The sequence below is a fragment of the Leptodactylus fuscus genome, chromosome 9 (assembly GCF_031893055.1).
Source record: "Leptodactylus fuscus isolate aLepFus1 chromosome 9, aLepFus1.hap2, whole genome shotgun sequence".
Taxonomy (NCBI): domain Eukaryota; kingdom Metazoa; phylum Chordata; class Amphibia; order Anura; family Leptodactylidae; genus Leptodactylus; species Leptodactylus fuscus.
The window spans coordinates 39,535,520-39,555,834 of NC_134273.1; the positions used below are offsets into that span (position 1 = coordinate 39,535,520).

At 39.7% G+C, this 20,315-nt stretch overlaps 2 protein-coding genes across 8 annotated transcripts in view; one reads left to right on the plus strand and one right to left on the minus strand.

Annotated features, from left to right (window-relative positions):
* Positions 1 to 20,315, minus strand: part of CENPP (centromere protein P) — a 193,562-nt gene that overhangs the window by 161,022 nt on the left and 12,225 nt on the right. For all 5 annotated transcript variants that reach the window (XM_075286873.1, XM_075286870.1, XM_075286875.1 and 2 more), the window contains exon 6: positions 20,133 to 20,229. In XM_075286873.1, coding sequence (XP_075142974.1) covers positions 20,133 to 20,229 — 97 coding nt within the window. The remainder of the gene's footprint in view (positions 1 to 20,132; positions 20,230 to 20,315) is intronic.
* Positions 1,138 to 16,835, plus strand: OGN (osteoglycin). Of its 3 annotated transcripts, XM_075287378.1 has the most exons (7): positions 1,138 to 1,280; positions 1,713 to 1,958; positions 7,650 to 7,725; positions 9,019 to 9,177; positions 11,558 to 11,760; positions 12,252 to 12,347; positions 13,614 to 16,835. In XM_075287378.1, exons 2-7 carry the CDS (start codon positions 1,785 to 1,787, stop codon positions 13,785 to 13,787), a joined length of 882 nt encoding a protein of 293 aa, XP_075143479.1. In that variant the 5' UTR covers positions 1,138 to 1,280; positions 1,713 to 1,784; the 3' UTR covers positions 13,788 to 16,835. The 3 variants fall into 3 exon arrangements, with proteins under 3 accessions (XP_075143479.1, XP_075143480.1, XP_075143478.1); XM_075287379.1 differs by lacking the exon at positions 1,138 to 1,280 and having other exon boundaries at positions 1,664 to 1,958; positions 7,653 to 7,725; XM_075287377.1 differs by lacking the exon at positions 1,138 to 1,280 and having other exon boundaries at positions 1,665 to 1,958.

Genomic DNA, 20,315 nt, shown 5'->3' on the forward strand with positions numbered 1-20,315 from the left:
AGCCAATAAACCACCAGCTTGCCGCTATGCAGCTAAGGGTTTAGTGTCCAAAACCTGCCAATATCAAAACTGCCACTTTCCCTATTACCAAATAAATATATAAGTTACTAATGATAACTCCAGGGTCTATCTCCAGAGGATTTAGTGATATTTCCTTTGTGCAGATGAAGCAGAGGACAGTGCACGTGACTGTGAATATGCCTCAGCTGCAGTGCATATGGTGTGGACTGAGATGTACTGTCCTCATATTCACCTAAGCCAAGCACAAGCAACTAAAGATGTTGGCAATGAGAACTGTATTTATCTCCAAAAAGTTATCCATTCATTTTTTTAAAGATTGTAGAAACAAGCCTCAATTTCAGTACTAGTAAGTTTAGGACCCTAAGGCCTAGATGCACCCCAGGCCCCATACCCGATGACTGTTTTCCCCTAACTCATAATGGAGTGATGATTTTGTAATACGACATGATAATTGGAATACAATGTTCTTCAAGAAATATACATACATGCACATACAACTATCATACCCAATAAGTTATAAGTACCCAGACCTATGAGGGGTAATGGCAAACATGGTCAAGTTTGCATTTTATTGGAATAATTTTGTATATTAAAAAAAATCGAATGATTGCAGACTGTATTCATATTAGCATGTATCATAGGATTCTACAACAGTCCTTCATTTAATAAAGGACAGTCATGGAAAGATGCACAAAAAAAAACCAAACAGACAATGTGGTTCCTGGAAGCATCAGAATGGAACATTCAATCCCAGATGTTAAGTGGAAAGATCTGGAACATCTAGTTTTAGGCTGAATTAAAGGTCTTTGAGATGTGCAATTAATAAATCATGTATTAATATTTAGTTTACTTTAATGCACTAACCTGAATTTCTCTTTTTTTCATTTTATACATAATTCTGAATGCAAAAATTTCTTAAAGTGGAAAAATATCATTTCAGTCTTTTTGCTCCACAAGTAGCAAAAAAATCTCTCTGCCCTGCAGTGTGTGAGTAAAAGATGTGCATACCTATACATAAAACTAAATCCTAAGGGCCTGTGTGAATTGTCAGCTGCATTGCCCCCCTGCTTTGGGAAGTAAACCTATACCCCCAAGGCTAGGAATTCTGGAACTGCCTCCTTCATTCCATGGCCCATGTCATCCATATACAGTATGAAGTGTTCCCTTCCACCAAATGAAGATTATTCACATCTGGACTGTATGGCTCATCTAATGAACCTAATAAAGTACTGAGGCACTGAGCACACAGGGAACATAAGGTAGGACGCTTATTACACTTTTTGGGATGCTTTTATCATTTAACATAATAAATATGGAAATAGTCAATTTATCTAAAACTAATAGAACCGTCATGAAATGTAATAGCTCTTCCTCAACTTTAGAAATGAACTGATTCTTTCCTAGCCCATAGAATGAATAGCAAAAGAAGGGCTCGTGATTACGTTCTTAGACATTACTAACATCATTCCACATGTAACAATTCCAATGAGTAACACATGTCAAGGCAGTAAAGGGGGATTTAGTACGAAGGTTATTACTTGGATTCCTTAAAATACTGTACAGTCTTCACTAGCATTTCGCAATCCTCCTAAAGGGTTAAGCATAATCCCCTCAATGGACTGAGTCTGCTCAGACCCTGCCAACAAGTCATGCTAGTCTCACTATTGTTATGACATGCTGTTCTCTCCCAGGCACTGAGAAAGGATTTTCCCCAGGAAACCTTTTTAGAAGTAGAGCCTCCGAGTACAGCTTCGAGGACAGCTATGAAGCAGACGATGCATATGTGGTGCTCTGTGATCTTGCTGCTACCATTCATACAGTCAGCACCTCCCGTACACCAAGAAGCACTTTATGACTATGATGCTGATGAAATATTTGAGGGGATGCTGTTTAAGCAACACTTTGAACGACGCAAGCGGGAAGCAGCAGCAAATGAGGTATCTGAAAATACTTATATATTTCTTATGGCTGACCATGCTTGTATTTGTAGTTCATAGTCACAGTCTTTCATGTTTGCCTGCCGGCAATACAGCATTAGCAGGCTTATTCTAATAACTGTATATAGAACTAGAATTCCCCTGTGCTGATAAATGTGGTAAACTCGTCCCTGGATGACATTGCTTGAAAATCAAAATAGTAGAAAACAGGAAATAATAAAAATAAATAATTCAATATCCATAAATCTGTGACTAAGGAAATATACAAAAAAAGCCTTCTGTACAGGGATAAAAGCACAGGCCCAATTGTGTATTTGTAGTAGCAATTCTGGGACAAGGCCAACAGAGCCAATTCTATGTAAAGGGGAACATGTTTAGTATTCAAAGCTGTGCTCAAATTAAAAAGACAAGAAAAAAAACAGACAAGTGCTTCTACTACTTTAAAGGGGTTCTCTCAATAACAACATGTATTTCCAATCCACAGAATAGGGGATAAGGGTCTGACCAGCAGGAAACTGTAAAGACTCCCTACAATTACAGGGGTCCCCTGTGTAACTGCAATGCTAGTAAGCAGGCGTGACCACTCCATTCATTACTATGTTATGTTCTGCACCCCACTTGTCCCATAAATGGAGCACTGGTTATGTATGCACACTACCCCTCCTCCACACAGGACTCTGGGATCGATGGTGGTCTAGGCAGCTGGACCCTTAGCAATCACTTATCTCTGTTCTGGTCATAGTATATAAAAGTGGTGAGTGCAAAAACTCTTTAAATAATGATTATTTGGTAGCAAAGGAAGAAGATTTAATAAGTTCAAGGTGAGCTGTATAATGAAGAATTGGGCTAATGATTAGGGCTACATATGACCATGGAAACGACACTAGTCACATGACCAAAGATCACACATTCACTAAGTTACTTAAAGAGGACCTTTCATCAGATTGGGCACATGCAGTTCTATATACTGCTGGAAAGCTGACAGCTTTCCCGATCTGTGCCCTGGGTAAAGCGCTATCGGTCCTGGTACCGTAGCGCTTTAGTGTCAGAAGGGCGTTTCTGACAGTTAGCCAGGGACGCCCTTCTGCACAGCAGCACAGCACAGCAGCACCTATAGTGCTGTACTGTGGAGCGGGGAGGAACTCCCCCTCCTCTTCTGATAACACTCGTCTATGGACGAGCTGTGTGAGCAGAGGGAGGGGGCGTTCCTCCCCGGTCACTCTGTACAGCGCGATAGGCGCTGCTGGGCAGAAGGGCGTCCCTGGCTAAGTGTCAGAAACGCCCTTCTGACTGTAAAGCCCTACGGTACCGGGACCGATAGCGCTTTACACCGGGCACAGATCGGGAAAGCCGATAGTGCGCTGAATTCAGCGCACTATCAGCTTTCCAGGAGTATATAGAACTGCCTGTGCCCGATCTGATGAAAGGTCCTCTTTAATATGAATGGGGTTGTGTTGCTACACTACACTTTGTTGCCACTGGAGTGCTGAGATCACTGCAGCATGTGATTCAGGCCTGGTTCACATCTGCGTTCGGTATTCCTTTTGGGGAGTCCTCTTTGGGAACCCCAAATGGAATACCAAACGCATTAAAAAGTGGTGAGCAATGAAACAACACAAACCCCATAGACTATAATGGGGTCCATGTGTTTTCTACCTGAATCATGCGGAGAGAAAAGTATTGTAAGCACCACTTTTCTCTCCATATGATTCGTGCAGACACTGTGCGGAAAACACACAGACCCCATTTTAGTCTATGGAGTCTGTGTGGTTTCATTGCTCATCGCTTTTTAATGCGTTCGGTATTCTGTTTGGAAGGGGGGTCTTCAAGCGGACTCCCTGAACGGAATACTGAACACAGATGTGAACCAGGCCTCAGGCAAACACCTTCATTTTCATTATACTGCAATGTTTTCTTTTGCATAACTAAATAGTAAAGTCGATTATAAGAAACCTTGTGAGATATCTCAACTAAGAGAAATTCCTCTTTTGGCTCTTATTGGGCTGTTTCCCTGCTTCCCCTACCTCTTCTAAAATGACTTTGACTGAGAAAACCACTGATCTATCCATCTAGAGATGGAGTGCAGGTCACATGACTCACTTTATAGAAGTCTATGCAGATAAGAGTGGAAGGACTGAACAAGAAACAGACAAGAAAAGCAAGTTAACGCTAGGTTGACACTCGGCATTCGGGTTTCCGTTCCTCAGGTCTTCTTGGGGACCCGAAAATCTGAAACTCAATCCGCTTAATAGACTATAATGGAGTTCGCCAGGTTTCCGCCCCATAAAAATGCAAGCAGGACTTTTCTCTTCATATTTTTCAAGCAGAATGGGGGATGGAATCCCTGAACGTTCACAGAATGCAGATGTGAACCCAGCCTTAGGCTCATGCTGGTGCTCAATAGAAATGTCCTATCATTATCAAAGCACTTTATGACACCAGTATAGGTACTTCTCTATATACAGAGGTAGCATCTAACCTGAACTTCTGCAATTGGTTAAACTGCTGCCATGTGGTATCTCATCACAGAAGACAACAAAAACCAATGCGAGGCATTAATAATGCATACTCTCTACTAACATAACAGCTTATTCTGATATGTTACCTATAACAAGTCCACTTCAACATTCTTGAGCAAAAGTTTGGAGCAAACAAAAAAAGAAAAAGGTGGGAAATTAAAGACTCATATGCCCGCCCAGTACCCATGTTGGCAGTTCAATATCATGAACAAAACTGTAAAAGAAGAAGTAGAGGTAGTCTATACAGATAACAGTCAAAGGTGGAGTGTCAGGAGTGTTCCCGCCTATTTTATGGCTGTTCCAGGGGGTGAGACATACTCCAAATTTAGCATCCTAAATATTAATCGTGAGCACCATGTGTACCAAGATATTTCTCCAAAATTGTCCAATAGAAAGGTGGTTTATCTGCCTGTGGCAACTCATCTCATGCTAGCTCTCACTAGAAGTTTTTATTGACTGGACTCCTTGTATAACTTTTGCGTCAGCTTTGATAAAGCTCTCCAAGTGTGTCTCTAGTTAAATGCCAAAGCATTCATATTGAGGAACTGAATGATTAGTAATTCCTTCAATGGGATTTGTAGGAAAACATACTGATGATCTATCCTTAAAATAAATCATCAATGTGCTTGGTGGAGATCTGAGCCCCTAGACCCATTATGATGGTTATACCTCCATTATTCAAACACTGACAGCATATCTGTTGGCTAGGACATTGATGACCTTACCTCAAGATAGGTCATCAATATCAGATTAGCAGAGCTCCGACACCCAGCATCCCGACCAGTCATCTTTTTATTTACATCTGTGCAGGCCACATAGTACATTACAGAATTACAAATATTAAAAAACACCTCTGAATGTGTATGAAGTGTAGAGGTGAGAGCCTGCCCTCTGTGTAGGGAAGGTAGTTTGACACTTGCTCATCCTCTGCTTATCATGTACTGTCTATAGATAGACTACAACTTAACTAAATGTATTAAGTCTTTACGAGTAGACACCAAATGTACACAAAGTAAATATAGAAGCAAACAAGGAACAAAAAAGTGTAAATATAGAAGCAAACAAGGAAGATGTCATTGTGTAAATCATACATGATAAAAGTGAAGCAACCATGGAAAGCATACATATATTACCAGTATTGATATTAATATGCCAAATACTATTAAAGTTGTTGGACATATTAAAGTGATGTCATATTACTGGGATGCCCACAATAAAGAAGCAGCAGTGTTGTTTTGCTTTGCTGTAGCTCCCTGCATAGCGAGGCCTCTATGGGGCAATAACATTATGAAATAGACTCCTTAAAGGGGCTCTATAATTTGGAAAAGTCATTTTTAGCCAAGCACATACTTGCATAGCCTTTAGAAAGGCTATTCCACACCTACCTTTTGTATGTAAATTGCCTCAGTAGTTTTTGAATGAGCCGGTTTTTATGCATATGCTGATCAGCCTTCTCCGATCACCCGGAAGTGTGTGTGTGTACAGTATCTGCTCTATGTGTAGGAGAGCAGAGAGGCTGCTGTGCTGATTACTCATCTCTCTGTTCTCATACACATAGAGCAGACGGTGCACACAGACACTTCCGATGCATGGAGGAAGCTAATTAGCATATGAATAAAAACGGGCTCATTCAAAAACTACAGAGTCAATTTGCATACAAAAGGCAGATGTGGAATAGCCTTTCTAAAGGCTATGCAAGAAGGTACTTAGCTACAAATGACTTTTCCCAATGATAGAGCCCCTTTAAGGGATCTGTTCTCTATTGTGGCAACAGGCATTGATGCGGAGTTCTACTGTATTTCCCTCCTATCTCTCGAAACATAATCCTTTTTGACCAGTACTTTTCTATCTACATCTCATTGATCTACCCTTCCTGAAAATCTGAATACTTCCCTCTTCCCTCCCAGTCCCTGATCCAGCCTAGGTTTGCCATGCCTAAAAAATTAGGCAGGATCAAAATTTCTTTTCTTAAAATTTCTTGGCTGTGGAAGATATCTATCAACAAAACAGATGCTATATGTTCTCTCCTGCTCTCACAGTATAATATAAAATCAAAACTGCAGTTTACCTACGGAATTTGTATACTAACTTGAAGGGAAATAACGTGGGAGTTTTGGACTTGCGTAACCTGTAAATAACAGTTGCATATTTTTGTGGTATAAACAAAGCCCTATTTTGACAACTATCTTTTATTCCTTTTTTGGAAATTGTCTTGGTGCTAGTATGACTTCAATTTCCATTTCTAATGTTTTTCAATCAAGTTATCATAAAAGGGCTGTAGAAAAAGAAATTTGTACAGAAATAAAGCTGCACTGATACAGGAGGCCTGCACACATACATGTTGCCTGATGATGATACATGAGGCCTAGGCTCCCTGATGCCCATTGTTAGTGTGTGTAATCATCTAAAGTTAAAAAGGTTGTTTCACTAAGTAAAGTCTGCAGGACCTTTGTCCCGCTTCACATTAAAGCTGAGCACAGTGAGGCTGAATATGGGTCGGACTGGAACTACCATTCACTTCAAAGGAACGATGGAGATAGCCGAAGTACAGCACTTGGCTATCCTTGGCATTTCAATGGCACTCCCATCGAAGTGATAGGGAAAAATAACAACATGATGTTCCCCCCACATCCACATTGTGCTCAGTTTGAATGTGAAATGGGATAAAGATACTGCAGACTTTACTTAGTGGGATAAGCTCTTTAAGGCTAAGGCCCCACGTTGCGGAAATGCAGCTTATTTTGTAGCAAATTTTGCTGCATTTTTTTTAGTCAAACTTAGGATTGCCTACAAAAGGAGTGGGAAATATATAGAAAGTTCTTATACTTCTCCCTTTTGCTCAATCCACTCCTGGCTTTGGCTCAAAAAACCGCAGCAAAATCTGCAACAAAATGTTCTGTATCTGCTCCTCTGCAGAAGTAGACTGGGCTGGGGACAACCAGGGAGTAATCACATGACTGGCAATATTTTAATTCCTATGAATGTGGAAAAAATATAGTTCAGTGTTTACATGGTCTTCCTATGGTCCCGGGAAATAAAAATCTGGGGTAAGCAATAAGCTCCCTGGCAGGAAGATTGTCATTTTACAAGTTTGGCCAGAAAGTGTCCCACCAATGAGCACTTGCTAAACTAATGCTATGCTTTTTTTTATTATTATTATTTATTTCACCAGCAGAATGGACTCGTAATTCCAAAAGGAAGGTTTAGGAGAGACGATCAAAACGTTACAGATGCTACAGATGCTAAAGGTAACACAATTATTATCTAAAAAAGTAAAGGACAGTGAGAAACCTTACATGCCCAAATAGTATAGTTTAAAGGGTTTTTACAGACTTTTTTTTATGTCCTCAGATAGGCAAACAATATTTGATCAGTGGGTTTACCAGAACCCCTGCACTAAACAGGTATTCATTATTTCTTTATACCCTGTACTTCAGTGTATTCATCACAGATACTGATCACCTAAACTGTGGGCATAGAAACAAAAGTCTTGACTACTCAACTAAGGAAACTAACATACCGTACTCTTTACTTAATCACTAATGAAGATTAATAATGATGGTCATGTCTTCTCATGTGATGATAATAGCTGCTTATATGGCATGGTCCTGTGGACGCAAAATCACAGTGCCACACTGATCTGAAGTCATGGTCATGCAATAGGATGTCCCCATTAGAATTACACTTCTATTTGGCTTTTCAAATAGGTGATCAATATGCAGCCTTTTTTTGCCAATGATGTTGTTTACTAACAAAAAAGAATTGTAAAAGATCTTATGGGCATGATAGACTCTTTTGCCTAACCAACTTCTATTGTACATTTTGGCATTGAGAACAAGCCAGCACTTCCTGTCTGCCAATCACATGAGTTACTGCCCTGCAAGTCTCACCCCTTCAGGTGGTCAATAAAGTAAGGTCAAGTCAAAGTCTGAGGATATGGGAATAGCAGGAAAGCAAGTTAGTGTTGTGAAGACCTTGTTTCAAAGCTAGCTAACCTTTCCTGCAAGCCCTATCCTTTCTGGGCTGTTTGAGGGGACACTGTAGCGTGTTCCTGTCATGTGATTGTGGAACAGAGCCAAAATGTGAAACAAACATCTATGGATAAGAAAATTCTAAAATACAGAAATTAACTTTTACAATTTTTTAAGAATTTTGCCACGATTATTGATGTTCATAGTAATAAACTAAGTGAAAGAGAATAACATAGAAAGAAGGACAAGTGTGCAGCATATGACAGCTAAATGGAAAAGGAAAGATATATATATATATATATATATATATATATATATATATATATAAACATCAAACAACACTGTCAATGTTTTTGTGTTTCCCTGCCGGCATGCTTTAACTTTGATGGGAAATGCCATATAACTCAAAATTGTAATAGGTACGGTAAGAAAAATATTCTAAGTTGCTTAACAATTTATGTAGACTGTAATTGTGAAATGCTCCAAAGTGTGGCCTTCTAATAAATACAATGTGACCTTTCCTGTCATTGCAGTTTCATTTTAATATTACTTTGGTAAATTTCCTTTCAGATTTGCCCACATGTCTGGCTTGTGTATGTCTCAGTGGATCAGTTTACTGTGAAGAAACAGATATAGAAGAAGTGCCCCCCTTGCCTAAAGAGACTGCTTACCTGTATGCTAGATTCAACAAAATTAAGAAAATTACTGTGAAAGACTTTTCTGATTTCCGTAAGTATACAGTGACTCAGTTCTTCCTGTGCTTTACGATTCCTTTGGGTACTCAGGTTTTTCCATCCATGGATTTTGCAGACATACTGTGCATGCTGCAAATATGAATCCAAAGACTTCTTTCATCTCCTGTGAATGTACTTTTGCCAATTTTGATATTCATACTTTACGCCCCTTCAAAGGCAATAAAACTACATTATATGTTGATGGCAGCACACCATACTACCTATAGAAAAGTAACATCACTTTATTCAATCAAACAACAAACTATTGTTGTTTTTCTTTTATCAGAATATATCTAAAGCAAAGCTTCGTTTAGGCATTCTCACACACAGCTTTTGCTGTCTATTTTGGCTTTCTTGCGTTTTGTTCTGGCAGATGTTACCTTTAAAGAGGTTGTCCAAGAATCCTGTGTATTGAATACTGATGACCCAGCTGCAGGGAAGCTGTATACTGTGTATACTTACTTGATGTGAAGAGCTGGATTTGTTGGAGATAGTGAAAGGTCCACTTAAAGGGTGTGGCATTCAGACACTGGACCCCCACCAACCAGATACAGTCCTGTGGATAGGTCATCGGTAACCAATACACACAGGGCATTGAACAATCCCTTTAAGGAGGACTTTTCACCACCTCCAACTCTAGTTCTTAGCATCATATGCACAGCTCCACTGAATCAGACACAGATTATTTTCTTTAGCCCCCCCCCCCAATTCCTGAGCAATCAACGGTGTTATCTTTGGTGTCCAATATCTCTGTACTTTCAGGAGGACGGTGTCAAACAAGAGCAGACATGGGGTATGATTCTGAGCGCTGACACTGGCTGCCTCTGATTGGAGATCTGAATCATGCCCCATATCCGAAACCTCCCTTCTGACATTACAAAGCTTAAATAAGACATCAGGTACCAAAAGTAACTGCACTTGCTGCTCAGGAACGGTGGGGGCTAGAGCAAGAATTCCAACTGTGCTGGATTCAGTGGAGCGGTGCCTATTTAAAAATGTTAAGAACTTGAATAGGTGGTGGTGGTAAAAGGTCCTTGTTAAGTTTATAATAAAATAGAAAAAAAAATATGTGCATTATTTCCTCATTGGGCATAAAGAGAGGGTCGTGCACTACACTCACATGCCGTTCCCTAAGTACTCTGTTGCCGAAAACTGAAAATATATCCTTTTAAAATATTAGATTGACAAATGCACCTTATCTAGCCACAGTGAGAGGGGAGCAGCTCCCCCTAGTCACAATGTTATCGCTCTAAATCTCACCCCTGTAAAGTGTTATTCACAAGTCCCTTACATGCAGCCACCTCCTTAATGCCACAAGAAAAAAAAGAACTTAATGTGTTCGCTCAGCTGAAGACAGCACTTAGTTCATCTGTGAGGAAGATGTCACACAATCAGTGGCCTAAATCATGCTCTATGGCAATCCCACCTCACAGGACGTGAATTAGAATGAAGGTGGAAAGACTACAGGAAGCTGGCTCCCCCAAACCCATGTCTAGATCAGGAAGGGGCAATCGGTTACCCAGCTAGGAACTGCAGAGAGAGGGGCACAAAATAGCAGAGAAGATTGTGCAGGAGCACAGACTGGACCCCAGCCAAAGGATCAGTGTATGGCTGATGCAGTGCATGAGATCCAGTGCAGAACAGTGATCATCCCCAGCGCCCTTGACAGTACAATGTGAGGCTTTGCTGCAGGTGACAGATCTGGAGCTGTCTGGCTGCTCTGAGTCTTTTCCTTTGCTGCATCACTATCTATGATTATAGATTGAAGCATTCCATCACAGACTGCATGCGGAATTACATAACGGATTCCCTTTCTTCCATCTACCTGTATAAAGAAAGAGAAATAGGCTTACTGCTTTCCTTGCTATAGTTTTGAATGAAGGGTCCAACAGTGTGCCTTATCGTATACCACTTGAAGAAGGGGGTATAACCCTGAAACGCTGGCAAAATAGCGTCGTGTGTGGTTTAATACGTGTTGTCAATAAAGGATCGAAGGTCAACTATACAGGTTTAGCACAGTTTATTCCTGGATTCACCCTTATCAATCAAGGAGGTCCGGTTGGTCTGAACACATGTGATACCATGTCTAGATATGGCATGTTTCCTATAGACTTATTTCTTCTGACTATAGAAAAAAAAAAAAAAAGTCACAAATATTTTTAAAAATCAAAATACAGGTGAAAAAAAACAATGGAAACATCAGAAATTTATGGGAAATTCATGGACATTTTTAAAACCGCTGAATAAATGGTTTGTGTAACGGAGACCTTAGGGAGTTTACAGAAATATCTGATGATCTTTTTGCTATAAATAACCATTCTTCACATCTCACTAATGTAAAATGTTGTCTTTTATTTTTCATCTCTGTTCCCTAGCCACCTTAAAAAGGATTGATCTGACTGGGAATGCCATAGAAGAGATTGAAGAGAAAGCGTTTGAGAAGCTAGTGAATCTCGAGCAGCTTTCCCTTGCGGAGAACAAACTGACCAGGATTCCAGCTTTACCAACAAAACTGACCTCATTTAATGCCAATCACAACATGATTAAAAGCAAAGCCATCAAAGCCAATGCTTTCAAGGTAAGAGCGCAACGATTACAATTAACAATAAACTAATCATATTTCAGGCTAATGAGTTACTGTCTGTTATTATTCAGTTACCCATAGACTTCAATGTTGAAAAATAACAGACACCTGACATTCATCATGGAGTCGGTTTTTTATTTTTTTAATGGACACAAAAGACCTGCATGTAGGATTTTTTTGTCCACCAAAAAAACAGATATGTGACGGATTAGGTATATAATGGGTACTAACAGACACAGGATAACACCCCATGGAAATCAATGGAAATTTGTGACGATTCAGCTAGTGCCCATTGCTAAAATCTTGTTACGGACACTACTGACTGTCACCAACACCAGTGTGAAAGCCCCGTAAAAGAGGCAGTGTGAACTAGTCCTAAGGGAGTGTTTAGGTTATAATAAAAATATAAATTAGACAACTGCTAACTTTAATTGCTGTTTTATAGAATACTTAAATTAATCTCAACATATTATTTTATCTTATAGAAACTGACCAACTTAGCATACCTCTACCTGGCTAACAATCAACTAGAGAGCGTCCCAGCGAACCTACCAGAGAGCCTACGTGTCATTCATCTACAGGTACGTGAAATTCTTTTCTCCATTCTACAGTATGGGTATACTATAGCCAAGCACCTTGGTAGAAAGATCCCTGACATAAATTCATGCTGTTCTTATACACATTCCAATATTGGATTTGTCAAACTTTATGTAATGTTTTTAACCAGCTTAGGCTCAGTTCCCCTCACCACATGAAAAATGCAGAGAGTAAAGCACTGCAAGCAGCACTTTTCTCTCCACATTTTTCTTACAGAAACCAAACGGACACCATTATGGGGTCCGCAGGTTTCCTAACGTAACCGCATTTTTTTGCGAATTAAGTTTTCCTTCAGGAAGCACCCAAGAGGGTGCTTTGGCTTTGTATAAAGTAAAATTAGATAAAATATATTGCAGTTTTCGTCTATCAAAAAAAAATGGTTCCTTTCCACTTCTCATGGTCCTTCTCATCCTTCCTATACTGACATTTACTATAACATCTACTGAATCCATCTGTGTCTTTCAAGACAGACTGCAGTTCATTAATAACTTTTGTCTATAGAAATCAATAGAGAAGGGAAGGGGAGAAGGGACAATTCAAATAGAGGCTCGTGGAGCAAAGAGTAAATTTTTATGTCACCCCGAATACTTTATTTACAACAATAATGTACATTACTTCTATATTACTCCCTATGGGGTGCTTCTGTGTGAGAGAGATTGGAGCATAATTTCCTGTTTTCTCCATGTACTACCTATGGGAGACATTACAGAGTCTAGTCTCCATCCACTAACTCAGCGACAACTCCAAATTGGAGTGAAACCCCAGAAAAACATGTATTGTAACAATATGGATCTTTCACTTCCGATATTGAAATTGCTATACGCTATATAATAACCTTATTACATAAGACAAAAGGGGTTTTCTACAAATGAAATCTAGGAACTAGCTGCCGCATAGGTGATCAATGATTGCTGAAGGTCATACTATTTACTAGAAGGCGATCTTGAGTACCCTGTTCTTCCTCGCTGCACAACTGCAATGATGGAGACAGCTAAGTACTGTGATTTCTGTCCGATCAAGAGACAAAGAACGGAGTATGAGAGCACAGACATAGCCAAGGCTCCACTCAAAGTGAGGCTCAGGAAACTCACTCTAGTGTTCGATGGGGGCAGTACTTGAAATAAAGATGCCAAAAACAGCAGAGTGCTATATTTTATGTATTCCTGTACAGTATACAGTAATGTATATATTCTATGTAAAAATGATTTTATTGCATTAATCCCGCTTCCCCCTTTATTTCTTCACTTCAGTTTAACAACATAGATGCCATCACAGATGACACATTTTGCAAAGCAAATGACACCCGCTACCTACGAACCAGACTGGATGAGGTCAGAATGGAAGGAAACCCAGTGATACTAGGAAAATATCCAAACAGCTTCACCTGTCTGAGAATTTTACCTTATGGTTCATATTTTAAATAAGGAGTCTACCTTCAAGTCCATTCATGGCTTCTGAGTTACTTGCCCTTAATTCCAATCAATAGAAACAAGTAGGTCACAAGTTTAGAGACTGTCTAAAGTTTTAGAACTTTAACTCCTTTATTTCTTTAATAAAAATGAAGTATGACATATTTGTTCATTAAGTCACAGTGACTTAAAGGGGTTGTTCAGGCTAAAATTTATGTATTAATTAGGCCAGGGGAGGTGAAAAAAAAAAATAAAAAAATAAAACCATATTCACCTGTCCCCGGTGTTCCAGGGTCTCCCTGCGCGGTTCGGTCCTGCAGCTCCGTTGTTGTCTTTCAGCTGAAGTATCCGCCCCACGTGACAGCTGAGGCCAATCAGCAGCCTCAAGAAGGGAACCGGGGACGACATCTGTGACGTCCTCTGCTCACTTCTTGAGGCCACTGATTGGCCTCACCGGTCGCGTGCCAAGGCCAACCAGCGGCCTCAGAGGTAAGGAACTGGGATATCACAGCCTATGAGAAATTTATTGCAAGGAGGTAGCCGAGTTGCAGGATGGGACAGCGCTGAGAGGACACCGGAGCATTGGGGACAGGTGAGTATGTTTTTTTGTTTTTTTACTTCCCCCGCCCTAATTAGAAAATACTGTTTAGCCTAGACAACCTCTTTAAGGCTAAGGCCCCACGTTGCGGAAACGCAGCTTTTTTTGGAGAACCCATAGAACACAATTCTGTTTACTGTGACTGAATATTATAATAGAAAAAATTGTATGACTGTTAAATTTATGAACCACATGTTTTTTTCTCTGCATATTGAGTTTATTATTCCTGCTAACAGAAAAAGGAACCCATTGAAGTCAATGGGAGACTTTTTTTTCAGCGCTGAATCTGAGGCAGATTATACACCATTTTCCTCTGTGTGAACGCACCCTTAGGGGTCCAGGGGGCGCTCCTACTCAGTGATTGACTAACTCTGATAAGGATTGCCTACTGGACTCCTAAACCTAGAAAAAAAAACAGGGATATAAATGAATAAATTCCAAGTTATACTGAATATTTTCTCACAAAGCTAAATATCAATCTACTCAGTTCCTCCTGCTCTATACCAAGCCACAAGACACAAAGAAGTTTAGTGGGATTTATGCCACAACGTGTGAAGATACCCACAGAAGGCATCATTTAAGTCTTGAGCATTAGCCTTGAAAATAAAACCTCTCTTTGTAAAGTTATACCTGTAAAATCAACTACTAACCTCAGAAAGGTCTCCACTGCAAAAACCTTTACCACTAACATCTGACCAGTTGCACATTGTAATTTTCACTAGTTGTATCTTATTAGAGGGATTGTTTGACTCATTGTCTAAGCTCCTTGTCTATCCCATATTTTGGAAGATGTAAGAATGTACATGTACAGTATGCAAGCTTGGCAAAAACTAGAGTACAACCCTAGACAGTTCACACCTTTAGGTCCTATTTACCCATCAGTGTATTGATCAAGTCTTTTCCATCAGCGATTACAAGCCAAAGTGAGGAGAAGGTCAAAACCACAGAGCAGGTGTAAATCTTTCCATTATACCTTATCTCGGTATAGTCTCCGCTCCTGGTTTGGGGCTCACAAACCCTGTGTGAAAAGGACTTAGACTGAGATATCACCAATAATAGGAGTATAACTGCAATATACTCATAGGAGTATAACTATAACTGCAATGACTAATGCTGGGCACCAAGATGTTTTCTGAAACACCACCACAAAGTATTTTTATCCCTCTACTCGAATATCCTCATTCTCTGTTTGCTCCTTCCTTGGACTGTGTGGACCTCAAGTCACTTTTCAGTTCACTCCTATGAGATGCCCATTGAGTCTCATAGGAATCAATAGAGAACATGTCTTCTTCCCCACAAGGAAAAACCTCTGTAATTGACAGTCTTTATACAGCATGTACATGGTTAACAGGGGTTGTCCATATAAAAAAAACTATATGTTTAAATGGCTCAGCATGATGTGCTAAAAATGTAAAAGAAAATGTCGTACTAACCCTTGCAAACCCCCTGGTAATCCTGTTGTCTTACTATATACTCTTATAAAATTTCAGGAAAATAAAAAGCTTATTTGTGAAAATGAACAACAAACTACAGCACTAATACCTTTGATCCTTTTCCTAATAGAAGCCAGTGCATGCAAGAAATGTCTTTGGTTTGTGGCTTCAACTGCAGTAATACAGCTCTAAGGGTAACTCACATCTGCCCTTGATTTCTGTTCCGTTATAGAAACAGAAAAGTGGAAATCCTGCTATGTACAGATCCATTACATTACAGACACCAATGGGTCCAGAGGGACCTTATTGCTTATAATGGGGTCCTTAGAGCATCCATTATGGTACTCACCATTAAGCTGGAAGAAAAAGTCCAGTATGCAGGATTTATGGTACGCAATTTTTAATGGATTTTGCAACGTAGCCTCCATTGCAGATGTGAACCCTTATTCTGTAAAACTACTAACTTTCAGCACAGAACAAATAAATGCTTACAAGCCTGTAGATTTACTGCATAGTGCGCTTACATTATGGAAAATATCTATATACAAACCAATCTATAAATCACACTGGTCATTAAGAACTGAGATATTAGGAAAGGTACAAGGGGATAACTACCACTCTAAAACAGGAGTAGCCATGTGATAACTAGTATTACCTTCTCCTGGATCTACTTACTGTATCTTCTTTAACCACATAATAGGATTTCTGACGGCTTGCATGCTTTGTGCTTGTGTCATACATCACTGTGCCACTAGCAATATACCACTAAGGAAAAGCAATGTCTTCAACCACTATTTCTAGGTTGTGCTCTGTAGCAAACGCTTACAATTCAGTCACACTGTGCAGCCATCTCTGGAAACTATTAATGAAGTTTTACATTTTTTTTTTATATCAGTTTCACGTCTTTGCATGTTTATGAGAGTTATTATTGTTAAAACAAGAAAAAAAATATATAAGATAGTAAGAATCTTGGTTGAGCCAAGCCTTAACAAAATATGTATTTGTTTGTACTTAATAAATGTATTTACATAGTGCTGTTAACATACAAGTTATTTGGTGTCCTGTGTCATTTTCTTCTCGAAACAATATAAACTTGAAATATATATTTAATCTAGCATAATTTGGGCAGAAGTTACTATTATATGGGCATATTTTGGTAGATGAAAATGCAACCAATGCACAGTAACTTCAAATCTGTGCTAGGTATGGGTTACCATAAATTTGCAAAGCTGGTTCCTTTTGTATGCTACACTTCTCTACAAGTCCTAATAAGGTGGTAGCTTAAAGAAAAAAAAAACAAAAAAAACTTTACAGTGTCTCAAGTTATAGTGACAAGTAATTTAGTGACAGGTAAATGAAGCACTATATACAGGATTTCCCCTATGAAAGGTAATTCACGTCTTGTACAGGAATCTTGCTTGAAGCACTAGTCCTCCTGTATCCGCACTATACAGTCTCTGTATTATGTGATCCCCATATTTTATAGGCCACAATCCACTTTCATACTGACAGAGGTGTCGCCCATGAAAGAAGAAAGCAAATGTCTTAAAAACAACCGCCCACAATTGTAATAAAAAAGTGTTCTTCTGAGAGCATGGTTTCCTCAAAAAATATAATATGAAAAAATGGAAATCCCTCACGGAAAATGTGGTCTAGGTAAAAGGGTCAAAGAGGTGGCCTTTTGGAGAGGTTTCACCGTTTATGACACAGGGCTTTACCCCAATGATAACTGCCAGAAATACTGTTTTGACTCTAGAACCGAGATTTATTAGTGCAATGATTTTTTCAGTGTAGCTAGAGCACAAAAGTTTCTGGAGAACCACATGTGAGTCCACATCAGAAAAACAGGCCAAGAAATTATGGAGAGCACGAGAAGTCCCTGCTCTGCTTAAGGAGTATGAACCAAAGGAGCACATCTTGTAACATCTGAAGGGTGATGTACTAGATGGAGAAGCAGATTCTTCCTCTTCTCGTTTCAATTCCTTTTTGCATGTGGGGGAAGTGTGCAGGGTTTAATAGATAAGCATGTATGTGCTATCACTTCAATAGGTCCTAAATGTTCCTGGGTCCCAGACCGAAATCAATACATAGATCTACCAACTAACCATCAATTAGATTTATTGCAAAGGATAAAGACTGCAGAGAATACTTCAGGCAAAACTTGAGCATTCTGCAGATTTCAATCAACTTATGCATGGGAATATATACAGTACGTTTCATGTGTAGTTGGCCTTAAAGAGGACTTTTCACCACTCCCAACAAGTCCATCTCTTTACATTAGTTGATAGCTGTTGCTCCACAGATTCCAGCATAGTTTGATTTTTTTTTTTTCTCTAGACCCCACCATTCCTGAGCAATCAACGCTGCTAGTTTTGGTGTCTGACATGCTATTTACTCCCTGTCAGGAGGGCAGTGTCAGGTAGGAGCAGACAAGGGGTGTGATTCTGAGCTCTGACATTGGCTGCCTCTGATTGGAGCTCTGAATCACACACCCCTGCCTGACACCGCCCTTCTGACATCACAGAGCTTAAACAGCACATCAGGCACTAAACTAACTGCGCTTGTTGCTCTGGAAAGGTGGGGACTAGAGAGAAAACTCAGAGTTTGCTGGAATCAGTGGAGCGACGCCTATTAACAGATGCTAAGAATTTGAATAAGTGGATGTGGAGAATATATTACTGTAAGTTATTGTTACATTTTTTGAAACAACCAGTAAATTCCCACAGTACTGACTTTTATAGAAATACATCATGTCATTCACCAATAGAGCAGAATATTCATTAGGTCATTTAATCTGCACATGTAGATAGGGCAATGATAACATGGATTTCACACATAGTACTTTACCTCATACATGATACTTTAGCTCCCACTTAAGTCGATGGGAGCTGAGCTGCTGTACAAGCGCCCAGCCACTGTATAGCGTATGGACAGGGAAGCAGTCCCATATTGCTGACTAGCTGTCAGCCACTCAATCATCATAAGAATAGGCCATACAACTCTAAATCCCAGATGACCCATGTAAGAGTTGATGCAAAGAAGGTGTAAATATTACAATTGATTTTTTTCCATAAATACATCATTTAAAAGAATATTTTTATATATAACAAATGAGATTAAAGAAACACAACATTTATTCCTGTTTCTTCCATGTTCATAAATGCCACCATTATCTCCCTAGTCCGCAGCCTGAACATATAAAGTAGGGCCCAAGAGGACATTAAAGGGCTTGTCCAGGCTAAACTTCTAAAGTTTAAATATTTTGGGGGCGGTGAAACATAAAAACAAACATACTCACCTGTTCCAGTTGCGCTGTTGTTGACCCGCGCCTCCCGGGTTTGTTTGCTCTCCCGGCTCTCTTCTGGCGTTGTGCTGAAGTTGCTGATTGGACTCAGCCGGCCACGTGACCACTGAGGCCAATCAGTGGCTTCAGCACAACACCGGTAGATGATGCGGGAGCAGAAGACATGGGAGGTGCAGGAGGACACCGATGCAACGGGAACAGGAGAGTATGCACTTTTGACACTGCCCCCTGCTTATTTAAACTTTAAAAGGGTTGTCCTCCTTGGGGGTATACTGGTTCCATGTTTTTCCAAGAATTTAACTCAAACACTATACATGAGCCTGAAGAAACATACCCAACATTTATTACACTATCTAACCTATAACCCCAAATGTTTTCTTTCTAACCCCATTTGTCATAATGCCCCTATGATTGCAATTTGGAGGAGTGATCAGTAGGTTTTTCAGTAGTAGTATCCTTTTAGTGGCAAAATACTTTGACAAAATTTGTCTCTCTCCTCTCACAGAACAATTAATGAGAGAGATAAAAGAGCCCTGTACATGGCCAAGGTCCATTCAGAATGGTCCATGAACATTGCTATATGTCCAAGATGCCAGAACTAACATCTTTGTGGAGGAAGATTGGTGGTCAATCCAGAAGGAGGTAAGTGATCGGCGGCTAGGGTGTGCAATCGTACTTTTTCTCTGTTTCCACAGAATCCTTTAGTCAAAGGGAGACAGAAATCCATCAGAGGCCCTGTAATGTACGGTACCGGTAGCGATCACTCGATCAGAGACCAATTACAAGGGTGGCGCATCAATGCTATGAGCTCTCAGCTACCACTGACAACTGAGGGAACAGAGTTTTACCACCACATTTATACTTTGACTATTTTTCATCTGTTCCATTACTCACATACTCATATACACTGCAACTTTTCTCTACACCAAATGAAATGAAGGAAATTTCTCATCACTAAAAGAAGTCGCTAAAATCTGAACAACTCAAACAGTTTATAAAACATTTACAGTAAACATGTGTCCTACCTTAAACTGAGAGAATGTTCTCTGGCGATATTCATACCACTCTGCAAAAGTAGAAAGAGTGCGGAAAAAGCCCAGCAAATTCAAGGATTTTTGTGTCCTGAAAAATATTGGTCATAAAAAAGAAAACATATTTTGGTATGAATAAAATAAAAACTATATGAGCATGTCTGTTACAGTTCAGAA

What these genes read in the sequence shown, in the direction of transcription:
- OGN (XM_075287378.1), top strand. Translation starts at nt 1,785, where the DNA reads ATGAAGCAGACGATGCATATGTGGTGCTCTGTGATCTTGCTGCTACCA. An exon ending in AGATGCTACAGATGCTAAAG is followed by an intron (nt 7,726 to 9,018) that starts GTAACACAATTA and finishes ATTTCCTTTCAG; the next exon opens with ATTTGCCCACATGTCTGGCT. An exon ending in GAAAGACTTTTCTGATTTCC is followed by an intron (nt 9,178 to 11,557) that starts GTAAGTATACAG and finishes TCTGTTCCCTAG; the next exon opens with CCACCTTAAAAAGGATTGAT.